This window comes from Vipera ursinii, assembly GCF_947247035.1.
Source record: "Vipera ursinii genome assembly, chromosome: 1".
Taxonomy (NCBI): Eukaryota; Metazoa; Chordata; class Lepidosauria; order Squamata; family Viperidae; genus Vipera; species Vipera ursinii.
This window is the reverse complement of record NC_139512.1, coordinates 164,775,846-164,791,089: the sequence shown is the minus strand read 5'-3', so window position 1 is coordinate 164,791,089 and position 15,244 is coordinate 164,775,846. Positions and strand designations below refer to the sequence as shown.

The following is a 15,244-nucleotide window of genomic DNA, read 5'->3' as shown; positions in this document are numbered from 1 at the left end:
AATGTGCCTGTCACTATTTTCATTAATGATTTTAAAATAATTAGATTGTTAATTAGGCAAGTTGCATAAATAGATAAAAACTTTTTATCTTTCTCTTGTAAGCAAAATTTGTAAATTGCTATATTATTGTGATTTATTTATGCTTTCTCCCTGACTTCTGAATTTGTATAGTGAGATATTGTTCAGTCACTTATTAAGTCTTGGAATATAACCAACATTTCATAGTCATCTAATTCAGTATTTTCACATTCATTATCCCTTTTGGTATCGTATATGCTTACCACATTTTCTCAGTATTCTCAAAAATGTAATATATATATATATATAAAGAATTATATTTAATACTTTGGGACACAGAGTTTTCAGCTTTGACTATGCTTGCAGTAGTCCCATTAAGGAAGAATTTTACATTCTGGTAAAAATATAACATTCATAATTTCACTTTCTTACTGCATGCAAATATGCATGGCAATGGTATTCATTTGCAAGCATGTGAAAAGGAATGTTTAAATTAATCAGAGTTAATAGAATGAATCTTGAAGGAACTATGGAGCCTTGGTGGAGCAGTGGGCTAATGCCTCCTTAAGTAACACCAGCTGCCTGCAATTAGTGCAGGTTCGAGTCCCACCAGGCTCAAGGTTGACTCAGCCTTCCATCCTTCCGAGGTGGGTAAAATGAGGACCCAGATTGTTGGGGGCAATTAAGCTGACTTTGTAATAATGCCGCCTGGGGGGGGGCCCTAATAAGCAGACATATACATAGAATGAAGGCTACTGCTAAGCACATTGATTTGTGCTTTTGATTGTAAGCCGCCCTGAGTCTTCGGAGAAGGGCGGGATATAAATGGGATTAAAACAAACAAACAAACAAAAAACCCTATAAGACAAAAGGGAAATAAAACTCACTTTCCCTGCGTTCCATAAAGCTCTGTTAAAGATTCTCTACTATATATTTGGATTGAATTTATAGTAAACAATTTATGAACAAGGTGATATAATCGTGTTAGCCAGTAACCAAATGGCTTTTAATGCTTCTAATATCTGTCACCATTTGTCAGTATTTTAAAAAGCTCTCTGCTTTTTTTTAAAAAAACAAAAACAAACAAACTGGCTTCAAGAAGTAGCTTAGGAAAAAGGAACAGTAAAAGGTAATGAAAGTAAATAGAAGTGTACTTGTGATGGAACAGAGATGTTAAGTGAGATTTGGGAGTTGTGTGATGCCAAGCCCTGGCTTGGAGTACTGGACAGGGTAAGGTAACCAAAGATGTTGGTGGAGTACAAGAAGAATGAGTTACTAACCTGGAGAGAGCAGAGGATTGAGTAGGTGAACCATTTGGTTCTGATTGCTCCTGGTACCTTAATAGGTCATCCTAGGCAGTGGAAGCAGTCGGGCTCTCTCCTAGATTTCATTTGTGTCTCAGAGCAGATGCAGTATGAATTGAAGATGTAGGATATTAACTGTCCTTTGGTATAGACCAGACATGTCAAACACAAGGCCCGGGGGCCGGATCCGGCCCGCGAAGTGGTTTCATGTGGCCCACGAAGCCATCCTGGAAACAGTGAGGGAACGGCCCCCACTGCCTTGGCCCTGGCCCAGAGACCCTCAGATCTGTCCCACTCCTGCCTAGGCCCCCATAGGCACCCTTGATGCAAACGATGTAGAGCTGGCCACGCCCACCCAGTAGGCCATACGCACTTTAGCCACGCCCACCCAGGCCACACCCACCCAGCCCCTTGAGGGCAACCGCAATGCTGATGCGGCCCTCAATGAAATTGAGTTTGACACCCCTGGTATAGACAGAACTACTCTTTGATTGCTATGGAGTTAACTAGTACTACCAATCTTTGCAGGGTGAATAGGTCTATTCATTTGGTCTGCCTCAGATGTCTAATGGATCATCTGGTTTCTTGGATAATTTATTGAAGCCCTGGAAGACAGTTGTGGAGAGGCCTTGGTTATTTACTATGGAAACAACTGCAGCCTCAGTCAGGATTGTACCTGAGTGGCCTCTCCTTGTCAGTTGATCTAGGGCAGACATGTCAAACTCCCAACATCATGTGACATCACGTGACGTATCGGAACTTTTCCCCCATTGCCGGCAATAGGGTGGATGCGGTTTCCTCGTGACGCGTCTGATCCTTGGGCCGGCAGTTTGACACCCCTGATCTAGGGGAAATATTATGTTTACTGAGGAGCTCCAACAGGTGAATGGGCTGGAGAGATGCATAGAGCAATGCTGACAAAACATTGGTAAGAACATAGGTTCAAGCCTACAATGTGGCTGTAAGAGTGGCAAAATGATAGCATGTCTCCACTCTTATTGTATGGATTGCCACCCAGATGTCCAGTTCAAAAAGGCCAGAAAGAGGTCAGAAGAGCATTTGGGGGGGGGGCTGCTATGAGAATTGGGAAATAAAATCACTCAGATTAGTTGGAAGTTGCAGGTGTGCTACACAAATACTATAGAAGTGACCAGAATTACGCCTTATGTGATATGAGTTTGAGCCAGGATCTGAGGAAGTTGATTCAGTTTTCTGTGGCACCAACTTTGGCATCAGAACCTTGGATTCTTTCCTTTCCTGGTTGGTGAAAGCCTCCAGGGAGGTACAGATAGACAAATTCAATGTGCAGATAGGTTTAGTGCTACAATTAAGTTATGTCAGGTGTACAATGTCGCTCTTGTGTCTCCAGTTGGCTCTTTTTATCTACTTACTACATTCTTCATACATAATTTAATGCAGTACAGCTCAAAACACCGGTTTAGATTGTTGAGAAGTTAGGCCTGCAGTTGCAGAGGGGCCTGGAGAAAAAAAATGATTATTTGGACACTTTTGGGGCTGTTTCATGCTTGGATATGGTTTGAAGATCACATTGATCTCCCTTGTTAGTGAGCTGTGGCAAGACTGGGATAGGGGGAGCGCAACCCTCACAATTTGGTTTGATCTCTCAGTGGCCTTATGGTATCACACTGCAGTGTGTCTGAGGGTTGAGAATACTTGGTGATCTTTTTTCCTAAGGGGACAATTCCGATCAATAGTGGTGGAAGAAGTCAAGGCCTAGGGCGTTCTGTTGTGGAATGCCACTGGAGCTGACACTGTTACAATCTTCTTAGTCTGTTCTACCGTATGGAGCTGACACAAGATTCTCAGTTGAATGTTACCCCATCCCCACCCCTGCCAATTGGAATCCTGATTTAGGGCCTGGAAGTTATTAATGTGTAGATGGCGAAAAAGCAGGCTCGGTTGCAGAAAGGTGGAATGGCTTTGGGGTCCAGAATCCATCTGTTTATTCTTTCTTTAGTTCTGGATAGCTGAGCTGTTTCATCATCTGCAGTTCCTCCCAGATCAGAGGTCTCCAAACTTGGCCACTTTAAGACTTGTGGACTTCAATTCCCAGAATTGGCTGGCTGGCTGAGGAATTCTGGGAATTGAAGGCCACAAGTCTTAAAGCGGCCAAGTTTGAAGACCCCTGGTCCTAGATTTACTGATTTGACTTGAAGAACAAGAGGTAGCTGTAGTGAGGAGGGCCTTCTCATCTTGTGTGCTGGTTATATGGCCTTTTCCGAATCAAGTCCTCCTCATAGTTAAGGTGCCTTGGCTACTTTTCAACTGCGGTAGTGCAATGCACTTTACATGCCCTTAAAGGTACCTAGGTAGTAGAGGCAGTCCAAAACGCAAGAGCTCAGCTAGTTATGAATGCCACTTGATTGCCCATTATCCAGTGCCTGTTCTTTCAGAACTGCATGGGATGGCTGCCAGTGCAATTCAAAGTACCTTAAAATGCTTCACAATTCGGCAGCTGAATGTTTAGAGAACACATCCTCCCTGTGGTGTGTGCTTGTTCAATAAGATGCCGAGACTTGTGAACTGATTATTCTTTCATTGCAAGGGCTGTGGGGGTGAGCTGTGTTTCTCTCCTCCCCCTCAAAATCTGATTAGCCCCCAACCCACTTGGTATTTTAGTAAGATAATATATATATGGCTTTTCAAGAAGGCTACAGAAGCTGGTGTGTTTTGAGTCTCTCTCTTTCCTGCAGGAGGAATATCTGTTTTAATTGGATTTTGGCTCTTTGCATATGAGGTGATGATGATACATTGAGTGTATTTTATTTGTTTTTAATCTGGTTACAGAATATGGAAGTGTAAGCCATTTAGAGTCAATTACTTTTGGACTGATGTATAAGCCTTGGTAATAAATAGCAAGAAGTAATAGGTTTTTTTGTTTGTTTGTTTGTTTGTTTTTCAGCCAGAGATAAAATGTGAATTTACTGTTTCCCATCACAGCTGTTTTGATCCAGGCTTAGCTTGTTGGTTCTCTGGATGTACAGGCACTTAAAAACAGCAGGGTGTATTTTACATGCTACTTTGTAGCAGGCAAATTGGAGTCAGCGTTCAAGTTCTGCTATGAATTTCTGAAACACGAGTAGTAACATTGGATGTTTGAAAGTACCGCGACACTAGATTCGAATGTTTTTTTTATTAATGATCCCTTTTTAAAATGTATGTCTTGATTTATGATTAATTTGTGCTCTAGGCTCTTTCAGATGCCCTAATCTCACTTCAAATGGTCTACCCTCGTCGGAACCTTTCAGCTGATCAGTGGAGAAATGCCCAGCTCTTGAGCCTCATCAGTGCTCCCAGCACAATGCTTAATCCTGCACAGTCAGACACAGTACGTCACTCTTTGATTGATCTGCATTACACTTATGCCTTGAAACCAGAAATCCCTTCCCTCTTTGATACGTCCTCATGCCGTAGGGGAGGGGCAGTTCGGATGATGGGTGGGAACAAGAATGGTGAACTCTCATCCACCAGCCTCGGTCATCCTCTGAATTCAGCTTTTTTGTTGAGTTCATGTATTATGCCTAAATGTAGGTTAACATAAGTTAAATGATGTACGGTCATAGCCGAAATTGTTGGCACCCCAGAAATTTTTCCAGAAAATCAAGTATTTCTCACAGAAAAGTATTGCAGGAACACATGTCTTGCTATACACCGGTTTATTCCCTTTGTGTGTATTGGAACACAACAAAAAAGGGAGGAAAAAAAGCAAATTGGACATAATGTCAAACAAAACTCCAAAAATGGGCTGGACAAAATTATTGGTTCCCTTTCAAAATTGTGGATAAATAAGATTGTTTCAAGCATGTGATGCTCCTTTAAACCCACCTGGGGCAAGTAACAGGTGTGGGCAATGAAAACATCACACCTGAAAGTAGATAAAAAGGAGAGAAGTTCACTTAGTCTTTGCATTGTGTGTCTGTGTGTGCCACACTAAGCATGGACAACAGAAAGAGGAGAACTGTCTGAGGACTTGAGAACCAAAATTGTGGACAAATATCAACAATCTCAAGGTTACAAGTCCATCTCCAGAGATCTAGATTTGCCTTTGTCCACAGTGCGCAACATTATCAAGAAGTTTGCAACCCATGGCACTGTAGCTAATCTCCCTGGTTGTGGACGGAAGAGAAAAATTGATGAAAGGTTGCAACGCAGGATAGTCCGGATGGTGGATAAGCGGCCCCAAACAAGTTCCAAAGGAATGCAAGCTGTCCTGCAGGCTCAGGGAGCATCAGTGTCAGCGCGAACTATCCGTCGACATTTAAATGAAATGAAACGCTATGGCAGGAGACCCAGGAGGACCCCACTGCTGACAGAAAGACATAAAAAAGCAAGATTACAGTTTGCCAAAATGTACTTGAGTAAGCCAAAATCCTTCTGGGAAAACGTCTTGTGGACAGATGAGACCAAGATAGAGCTTTTTGGTAAAGCACATCATTCTACTGTTTACTGATAACGAAATGAGGCCTACAAAGAAAAGAACACAGTACCTACAGTGAAATATGGTGGAGGTTCAATGATGTTTTGGGGTTGTTTTGCTGCCTCTGGCACTGGGTGCCTTGAATGTGTGCAAGGCATCATGAAATCTGAGGATTACCAAAGGATTTTGGGTCACACTGTAGAGCCCAGTGTCAGAAAGCTGGGTTTGCGTCCAAGATCTTGGGTCTTCCAGCAGGACAATGACCCCAAACATACGTCAAAAAGCACCCAGAAATGGATGGCAAGAAAGCACTGGAGAGTTCTGAAGTGGCCAGCAATGAGTCCAGATCTGAATCCCAACGAACACCTGTGGAGAGATCTTAAAATTGCTGTTGGGAAAAGGCACCCTTCCAATAAGAGAGACCTGGAGCAGTTTGCAAAGGAAGAGTGGTCCAAAATTCCGGGTGAGAGGTGTAAGAAGCTTATTGATGGTTATAGGAAGCGACTGATTTCAGTTATTTTTTCCAAAGGGTGTGCAACCAAATATTAAGTTAAGGGTGCCAATAATTTTGTCCAGCCCATTTTTGGAGTTTAGTTTGACATTATGTCCAATTTGCTTTTTTTCCTCCCTTTTTTGTTGTGTTCCAATACACACAAAGGGAATAAACCTGTGTATAGCAAAACATGTGTTCCTGCAATACTTTTCTGTGAGAAATACTTGATTTTCTGGAAAACTTTCTGGGGTGCCAACAATTTCGGCCATGACTGTATTTGCTTAACATCTTCTATCCAAACAAATAACTATATAAATTTAATCAGTCATGCTTCTGTGGCTTCATTTGGGGAGCCCAGGGGAGCATGCAGCCATGAGGCTGTTCAGTCCCCAGAAAACCCTCCCTTCTCCTCTTAACTAGCTTTAATCTCTTGTCTCCTCTTAACATTTTTAACGTTTATATTTACTCTTTTGTATGTATTTTAACGTTTTATTGTACAGTGCCCAGAGTCCCTCATTGGGGGAGATGGGCAATTGAGAAATGTGATGATGGATGGATTTAAAAGCTTAAAATACTGGCTGAGATAATGGCATGCTAAATCATAAACTATGCATTGATCTTTTAACTTAGATGGGGGAATCTTATATTAACCCAGTTAATATAGTGGTCTGGTATCTGGGAATATTTAGCCGCCCCAAACACTGCAAGGTAGTACAATGGGGATTAAATCGATACAAACAAATTATTATTAATGCTGTGTGTACATTAATTAATTTTCTACATTAGTGATTTTTCCCATACGTAAATTAAAAAGCAATCTACTGACCAATTGGAAGTCTGTCTGTTCCAATATAAAAGCATTCTGAAGGCTTTCAATTGGAACGCTGGCAAGAGAATTCTCTTCTACTGTCTTTAGTTCAGGACATATTATTATTATAGGGAACGGTTGCTGGAATTGGGTATGTGTAGTTTAACGAAGAGAAGGGTGAGGGGTGACATGATAGCAGTGTTCCAATATCTCAGGGGCTGCCACAAAGAAGAGGGAGTCAAGCTATTCTCCAAAGCACCTGAAAGCAGGACAAGAAGCAATGGATGGAAACTAGTCAAGGAGAGAAGAAACCTAGAACTAAGGAGAAACTTTCTGACAGTTAGAACAATTAACCAGTGGAACAACCTGCTTCCAGAGCTGGTGAATGCTCCAACACTGGAGGTTTTTAAGAAGAGACTGGACAGCCATTTGCCTGAAATGGTATAGGGTTTCCTGCCTGAGCAGGGGGTTGGACTAGATGACCTCCAAGGTCCCTTCCAACTTTATTATTATTATTATTATTATTATTATTATTGTTGTTGTTGTTGTTGTTGTTATTGTTGTTATTATTATTATATTGTAATATATTATTATATTGTTGTTTTGTTGTTGTTGTTGTTGTTGTTATTATTATTATTATTATTATTATTATTATTATTATTATTATTATTATTATTATTATATACCCGAACCTATCAAATTCTGCTACCAATGTTAGTAGGCATGGATAACCCTGCCCAAAAATAATATTGTCCAGTCCCTTTTTAAAAACCATGTAAATCAATGAATATCACCAAATCAGATGGTGGTGAATGTCTGTGGAGAGTCTCAATCTTTGAGGTCCTGGTTGACTAAGGATGCTTTTCCAAAAGGCAACTGGACTTTCTTTCTTTTTTTGTTTTTGTTTTAGTTTTTTTTTAAAAAAAATGTTTCGTTTCTCATCAAAGATCTGAAGTAGCTTCTTGGATGAGAAGTGAAATGTGTTTTTTTTAAAAAAAAAAGTCAAGAAAGTCCAATTGTCAGATGGCAGTGAATTTTCCATATTTTAACCAGTCATTATGTAAAGAAGTATTGTTTTTGAATGTCCCCTATTAGTAGAGGATCTCTGTGTTGTATAATTATGAGGAGGGGAGGTTTTTTCCCATTATAGCTTTACATCATGAATGAATTTTATTCAACCTTATCATAATGGCATCACCGAATTAAGCTGACTTTCTCATACAAGCTTCTATCTCTAGTTCTCTTTATTAATTTTATTGCAAGTCAGATTACACTTGGGCCATTAAGCATAGCATTGTAATTTTTATGTTGTGGATGTTAAAATTTTAAATTACAGAATCGAAGTAAATAACAAATTGTTAGTCTATAAATAGAGCTTGCTTAATTTTTTTTCATTCCACATATCCTACATGCTGTGTTTATATATGCAATAAGTATATTTAGTTATGCTTCGTTGGACAGCACTGATCTATTAGAATTATGCCTGCGGCTATCGCAGTTGGCAAATTTGTGATGATGAAGCCATTAAATTCTCCCAAGGGGCTTCCATGAGAATCATCACAAAGAAAAGTTAACTCATCTCTAAATACAGGATAGAAAGTATGTCTCTGAGCCAAAATTGAATAATAAGTCTCAATTCAATATTAATGGTCTTCACAATTCTAAGGAGAAGTATATTTCAGGACAAATCAGAAGAAGTCAAGAGTGTATTTATATGTAATTGTTAGATCATAACAACATCTGCGCTTCTATTAAACTGAACACCTTCCTTCCCACTGCCTTGCAGAATTGTAGCTAAACTGTCCTGACATTGCATTTTGAACCTGCCAGTCCAGAACTAAGTAACTGTAACAGACATGATATTTAAAGCAAAATACAGATTAAGCCGTTTTAGCTTTATCTGTATTGAAAAATACAATTTAAACCATTTTTATAATCCTGAAATATCTGTACATTATATTTTCCTGAAAGATTGCTTTTATTTCAAATGTAAGTAGATGTTAGATGAAAATAAATCTTATATTAACTAGATTGCTGTTTTCCATTGGTGATTAAAATTTACTTTTTTAAACAGATGCCATGTGAATATCTCTCTCTGGATACAATGGAAAAATGGATAATTTGTAAGTTTAAATTTTACTGATTTGCTCGCAATTAAAGTTCTTTATCGTGATGTCACAGTATCAATATGTAAGAAATTGTTGAGCGAATAGAACAATTGTGCTATTCTCTACCCCAAAATATTCATGGCTTTGACCATAATTTTTTAGTCTAGTGGCATAAAATGATGCTTTTCATCTTCAGCTGATGTTTTAGACCAGACATGTCAAACACAAAGCCCGCGGCCCAGATGCGGCCCGACATGTGATTCCATCTGGCCCGGGGACCTGCTCTGAAAAGAGCAAAGGATTGGCCCGCTGCACCTCGGCCCGGCCCGGGCTGACCAGGTGCTGATCTACAACCTGATTGCATCCATCAAAGCCAGAACGCGCTCAGCATTAAATCCACGGGGCAGCCCCGCCCTGCCCCCTGCGTGCGTGCGCAAGCAGAGTCCAGTGTCCCTGCTGGCTGTCTTGTCACGCATGCTGACTTTACCCGGGACGCCAGCACTGGCTGTCTGCTGTGCGCACACTCGGGGGGCAGGGCAGAGGTGGCAAGGCAGCTCCTTGCTGATTCCAGTGGATCTTAGGCTGAGTGCGTTCTGGCTTTGATGGACGCAACCAGGTTGTAGATCAGCACCAACCCCCACCCCCACCAGCACTTCCAGCCTTGCAGCCATGAGGCTTTCCTTTCACTGGGACAGGCACCCCCCCACACGCGGGATAGCAAGACCAGCAGCAACATGGCAGCGCTGGCAATCTCTCCCTCTCCCATCACCCCTTCCTGAGCGTGGAGGAAGGAAAGAGATGAAAAGGAGAGAAGGAAGGAAGGAAGTGTAACGGAGAGGGGAATTGGGGGATCAGCGCTGGCTGGGAGGCTTTGCCAGAACTCTGAGGATTCAGCAGAGAGGTTGGGAGCTCCAGAGGCCCCCCGCAGAGGCTGGGAGCGGGGTGGGGCTCTTGGGGAGGGATTTTTAAAGGGGAAGAGGAGATTGACCAGGGGAAGAAGATTTTAGTTTCTCTTTTCTGGAGAGACAAGCCAGAAGGAGGGAGAGTGAGGTAGGAAATTTATTCTTTGGAGACAGAATAAAAAACCTTTTTGCATCTGGTGTTGCTAGGCTCTCAAAAGTGGACAAAGCCCCGATAAAAAATTAATTTGATTACATTTTAATATAACTTTAATTAACCATGGATCATATGGTTGCTTGTCGTATGCTGTTACCCTTTTGTTCCATAAAACAATGGGAGTCACCAGGTACTGTTGGGATTCAGATCGGGTGGAACGGCTCTAGGGGAACACAGATGGTGAAAAGTCATTTTGTATGTTCTGTATAGATATTTATTTATTTATTCATTCAATTTCTATGACTGCCCATCTCAGTCAATGACTCTGGATGTCTTACAATTTAAAAAGAATTACAATTAAAAATACTAGCAACCTTTTTAAAACAATAAAAACATTAAAAGGTAGTCCTCGCTTAAAGATTGTAATTGGGACCAGGAATTCCATTGCCAAACAAAGTGGTCATACGGCATGATGTCATCTGACCTGGCCTATTAATAGTGTCAGCTGCAACAATCCCATTGGTTGCCCACACTTTTGTGATTGCCATTTGTGGCCTCCTGATTGCTTGTCAAAAGTTAGCAGTGAATGTTACAAATGGTAATCGCACGACCAAAAAAATGCTGCAACGTCATAATTGTGAGCCATTTGCCAAGTATCTACATTGTGATCACAGGATCCTGGGAATGCTTGTTTTCCTCATTCGGAGCTGTTGTAATTTCAAATGATCACTGAATGAGTGGTCATTAAGTGAGGACTGGACAGTGATTATTTTAAACTAGGGGTGTCAAATTGCTGGCCTGTGGGCCGGACGCATCATCCGGAAGCCACACTCACCCCATTGCCGGCAATGGCAAAACCGTCCCGATACATTGCGTGACGTTATGTGACGTCGCAAGTTTGACATGTCTGTTTTAAACTGTACAGGGATGTTAAAACAATTGTATGTTAAGATCAGGCAGGTTGAAGACATATTTAATTGGATACAATCAAAAATATGCATGATCTATTTTATTTTATTTTATTTTTGTGGGTAGAATGTAATGGATTTGAATCTTAGTATTTTGCTTCAATTCTTAATAATTATTTTTATAACTTCGTGAATTTCTTCCCCTCATCTTAAAGTTGGATTTATTTTGTGCCATGGAATCCTGAATAATGACACAACAGCTTTGACCCTTTGGAAACTTGCTCTTCAAAGCAGCTCTTGCTTGGCACTCTTTCGGGATGAAGTTTTTCATATTCATAAAGCTGCTGAAGATTTGTTTGTGAACATAAGAGGGTATGTTTTTAAAAAAAAATTATGATGATTGAGGTATGATAAAAAAATAGAAGAAAATCTAGATAATTCATCACTAAGAGATGGGTAGAAACAGCAGCATCTGTTATCTTCCACCTCACCCCACACATTTGTAGCTTTATCATACTCAGATGTTTCTGGTCAAGTCTTGTTAAGATGAAGCTAAGGTTGCCTTTAAAGTTATTTTAGAACTTAAGTTTAATTAGGGTCCATAATACGAATATCTGTTAGTAGTATTAACAGATTCAACACTCATGAAATTAGAAGGTAAGATCAGAGAAATTTGTCCACCGTATCCTTTAGGACCAGAGAGAATTAGATCTATTGAAGTCTCAGGTACATGTTTCAATGTTCATTAATAGGTTTGATTTTACTTTAAATTTACAGTATTCATAGCGTTGAACCTGAAGAAAGACATGTTGAATTACTAGTACATATTTAATTTGATAATTATTGAAGCATGTAAATGTTTCATTGATCATATCTAGAAGGGGGTTCATCTAGTCCTCCCAGAAGGTTTTTGGGCTATATTTTTAAAGATCATCCTTTTCTTTCTAAGCTGAAAACTGTTTCTGAAATTGAAAAAATTAAATAAGACCGGCAGATAGACAGACAGACATGGTTTCTATTATGCAAGAAGAATTGGATATATCTTGAAGTAATGCCTGGAAAGTTGCCGGTTGATGTCCTGAGAAAAGCCAAAAGAGAATTGACTGCTAGGGTAAATATTCTGATAAAGGAAATAACCAAAAGCATTATGAGAATTAAAAAACAAAGGCCTCTAGAAACAGTAGGCATGAGTTGGAGTTATTTAACATCTAAATTAAATCTTAATTTAAAATGTTCTTATTGCTTGCCTTCTGCTTCTGCAAAAAAAAAGATACATAAGACTTTTTCTATTTCTATTTTTTCTATGTTTATATTGGATTTATATATATTAAATAAATAAGGCTTTGAGCTTTGAGGAAAGTAAATGAAGATTTCCTTGTCTTTTGTAACTAGAGTCACCGAAAATTTACACCACTGTTTACACATTTTATTTATATTTGCAGCTATAACAAGCGTATAAATGACATAAGAGAGTGCAAGGAGGCTGCTGTATCACATGCGTAAGTGTACTACAAAGTAACAGTTTTAGAAGGCTGTTAATTATGTATTCATACTCATCTAAATTTTATAGCTGTATCAATAAAGTTAGGAGATAGATTTAGATCCTATTTCACAAAGTGAAGGCCATTCTGATTTTTTTTTCTCCTTTCCCCTTCTTGAAGCTGCAGAACCACACAATTCAGAAATGTTAGTTTGGGGTGGGGTGGGGGAATGTTTTCTTTTGTTGAATTTATTTCATGGGGGAAAATATTGACATGTCTCTTTGTGAGTGAACACAATTATCCTCTGGCTTTCTCAGCTGGATTGTTGAATCCAAGTATATGTTTTCTATCATGCAACTCACTCTATGCTTTCTTTCATAGTTGATCTGTTCTTGAATTGTATATTTTTGTTAAAATGCTTTAAGTGCAGAATTACAAAGTAGATGTTAAACAATTCTAGAACACTGACTGTAAAAAACATTTAAAGTAGTGTTTATTAATAGTAGGCTTTAACATAAAAATAATTAGACTGCGGAATTATATGAATTCTCAGTAGACCAGAGACTCCCAAACAACTTGAGATTTATTTCTGAAATGTAATACATTGGTAATGTTAATCATAACATTTGTATTTTTCAAACAGCGGTTCAATGCACAGAGAAAGGCGCAAGTTTTTACGGTCTGCACTAAAAGAGCTAGCCACTGTCCTGTCAGATCAACCAGGACTCTTAGGTCCCAAGGTAAATAAATGATGCTACCGGAAAAGAAACATTTTCTTTCAGAATTACTAATTCTGTTGCTTCGTCATTCTGGACAATTCAATTTGATATGCGCACCTTCTTTAGAAATGAATCACTTTAATAAATGTCTCTCTTTCTTTTCAGGCCCTGTTTGTATTTATGGCACTATCCTTTGCTCGTGATGAAATTATTTGGCTGCTTCGACATGCAGATAATATGCCTAAGAAAAGCACGGATGATTTCATAGATAAGTAAGGCAATAGCTAGAATAACGGGGGGGGGGGCACAGGGTCATGTTTCTTGGCAGCTTATGATTCGTTTGCCTTTTGATACTGGGTACTGCTTACGCAGTGGCTCAGTGGGTTAGGATGCTGAGCTTGTCGATCACAAGGTCGGCAGTTTGGCGGGTCGAATCCCAAGTGCCGCGTAACAGAGTGAGCGCCTGTTACTTGTCCCAGCTTCTGCCAACCTAGCAGTTCGAAAGCACATAAAAATGCAAGTAGAAAAATAGGGACCACTACGGTGGGAAGGTAACAGCGTTCCGTGCGCCTTTGGCATCTAGTCATGCCGGCCACATGACCACAGAGACGTCCTCGGACAAGCGCTGGCTCTTCGGCTTTGAAACAGAGATGAGCCCTAGAGTCAGAAACGACTAGCACGCATGTGCCGGGGAACCTTTACCTTTACTGCTTATATACCATGATCCTAGACAGCTTTTATCACTTGATAGAGTAAATAAATGTCCTCTATATCATAGCTGCTGAGGGGTCATTGTAAATATGAAATTATATCAAAACCTGGTTGTGTGTGTTGATTGAAAGTTGTATTTCAAGGTTTATAAGGCAGGATTTATATGGCATGATGATTTGAATATGTGCCATACCAGTATTACATAGGGAACTACACTACTGCACTGTATGAAAACTAGATTACAATACAAATGTTTCATTAATTTAAAATATTGACTACTAGCAATTTTTAGAAAGTTGAAAAATAAAAACGAGATAAGATGCAAATTGAAAACAACATTGTATTAATTAAATGAAACTGGACGGGGCCTTTCATTAGTTTCCCCAAAAGCATTAATTTCTCTATAAAAAGCGAACAGACGAGAAAGTAATGGAGCCCTAACAGAAAAGATCATATTAATAAAGATATTTAGTAGTTCTGTTATTATTTTCTCTGCTTTCACCACATAAATAACTAAGGTGGAATCTGAAACATGTTCCCATCAGCAAATCTTTACTGTATTATTGCAGTGATGGTGAGAAGGCTGCTGAGAGGACTTTGAGAATAATGTATTGATAATTTTAATTAATTTAATTTTATGCATTAGAAATAATAAAGATGAGATGTAAATAAATAATATAAATACGATGCATACTGTACTAATGCACACTGGGTGAGTCAGTGCAAAGAATGTTCCAATATCTCTCAAATGAAAAGCTCTCAAAAATGTTCTGACTATCCTAAAGAGATTTAAAATATTTATGTCGATTAATTCACATACATGGATTGTTGTGCTGTAAGCCAATCTTTAAAACTATGTTAGATCTCAAAACCAGTTTGTTCTGTTGTGAAATGTGATAGGTCAGCCACAAACAAAAGCTTCACTGAACACGTTATACTTAAAGTTAATGAAGTGTGTGCGCACACACATGTATTCATTTTATAGTATAATTTCCATCATCACAGATTGTTTTCCTTTTGCAATGCATACTGTATTTATTCTCGAATAAGCCCATTCATAGATAAGCCAATCTTTGATTTTTTTATCAAAATTCTGTGGAAAGTGTGCCACTCTTTGTCCCTTAGACTAGGCCCGTGGTGGCAAACCTATGGCACGAGTGCCACAGGTGGCACGCAGAGCCCTCAATGTGGGCACACGCG

At 39.5% G+C, this 15,244-nt stretch overlaps 1 protein-coding gene across 3 annotated transcripts in view; it reads left to right on the top strand.

Annotated features, from left to right (window-relative positions):
• The window catches only part of NCKAP1 (NCK associated protein 1), an 86,477-nt gene that overhangs the window by 31,178 nt on the left and 40,055 nt on the right, over positions 1-15,244 (top strand). For all 3 annotated transcript variants that reach the window (XR_014494035.1, XM_083375970.1, XM_083375969.1), the window contains exons 7-12: positions 4,534-4,671; positions 9,136-9,184; positions 11,349-11,505; positions 12,576-12,632; positions 13,258-13,354; positions 13,499-13,605. Coding sequence is in view for 2 of the 3 variants with exons in the window: in XM_083375970.1 (XP_083232096.1) it covers positions 4,534-4,671; positions 9,136-9,184; positions 11,349-11,505; positions 12,576-12,632; positions 13,258-13,354; positions 13,499-13,605 (605 nt within the window). In the remaining variant the exon portion in view is untranslated. The remainder of the gene's footprint in view (positions 1-4,533; positions 4,672-9,135; positions 9,185-11,348; positions 11,506-12,575; positions 12,633-13,257; positions 13,355-13,498; positions 13,606-15,244) is intronic.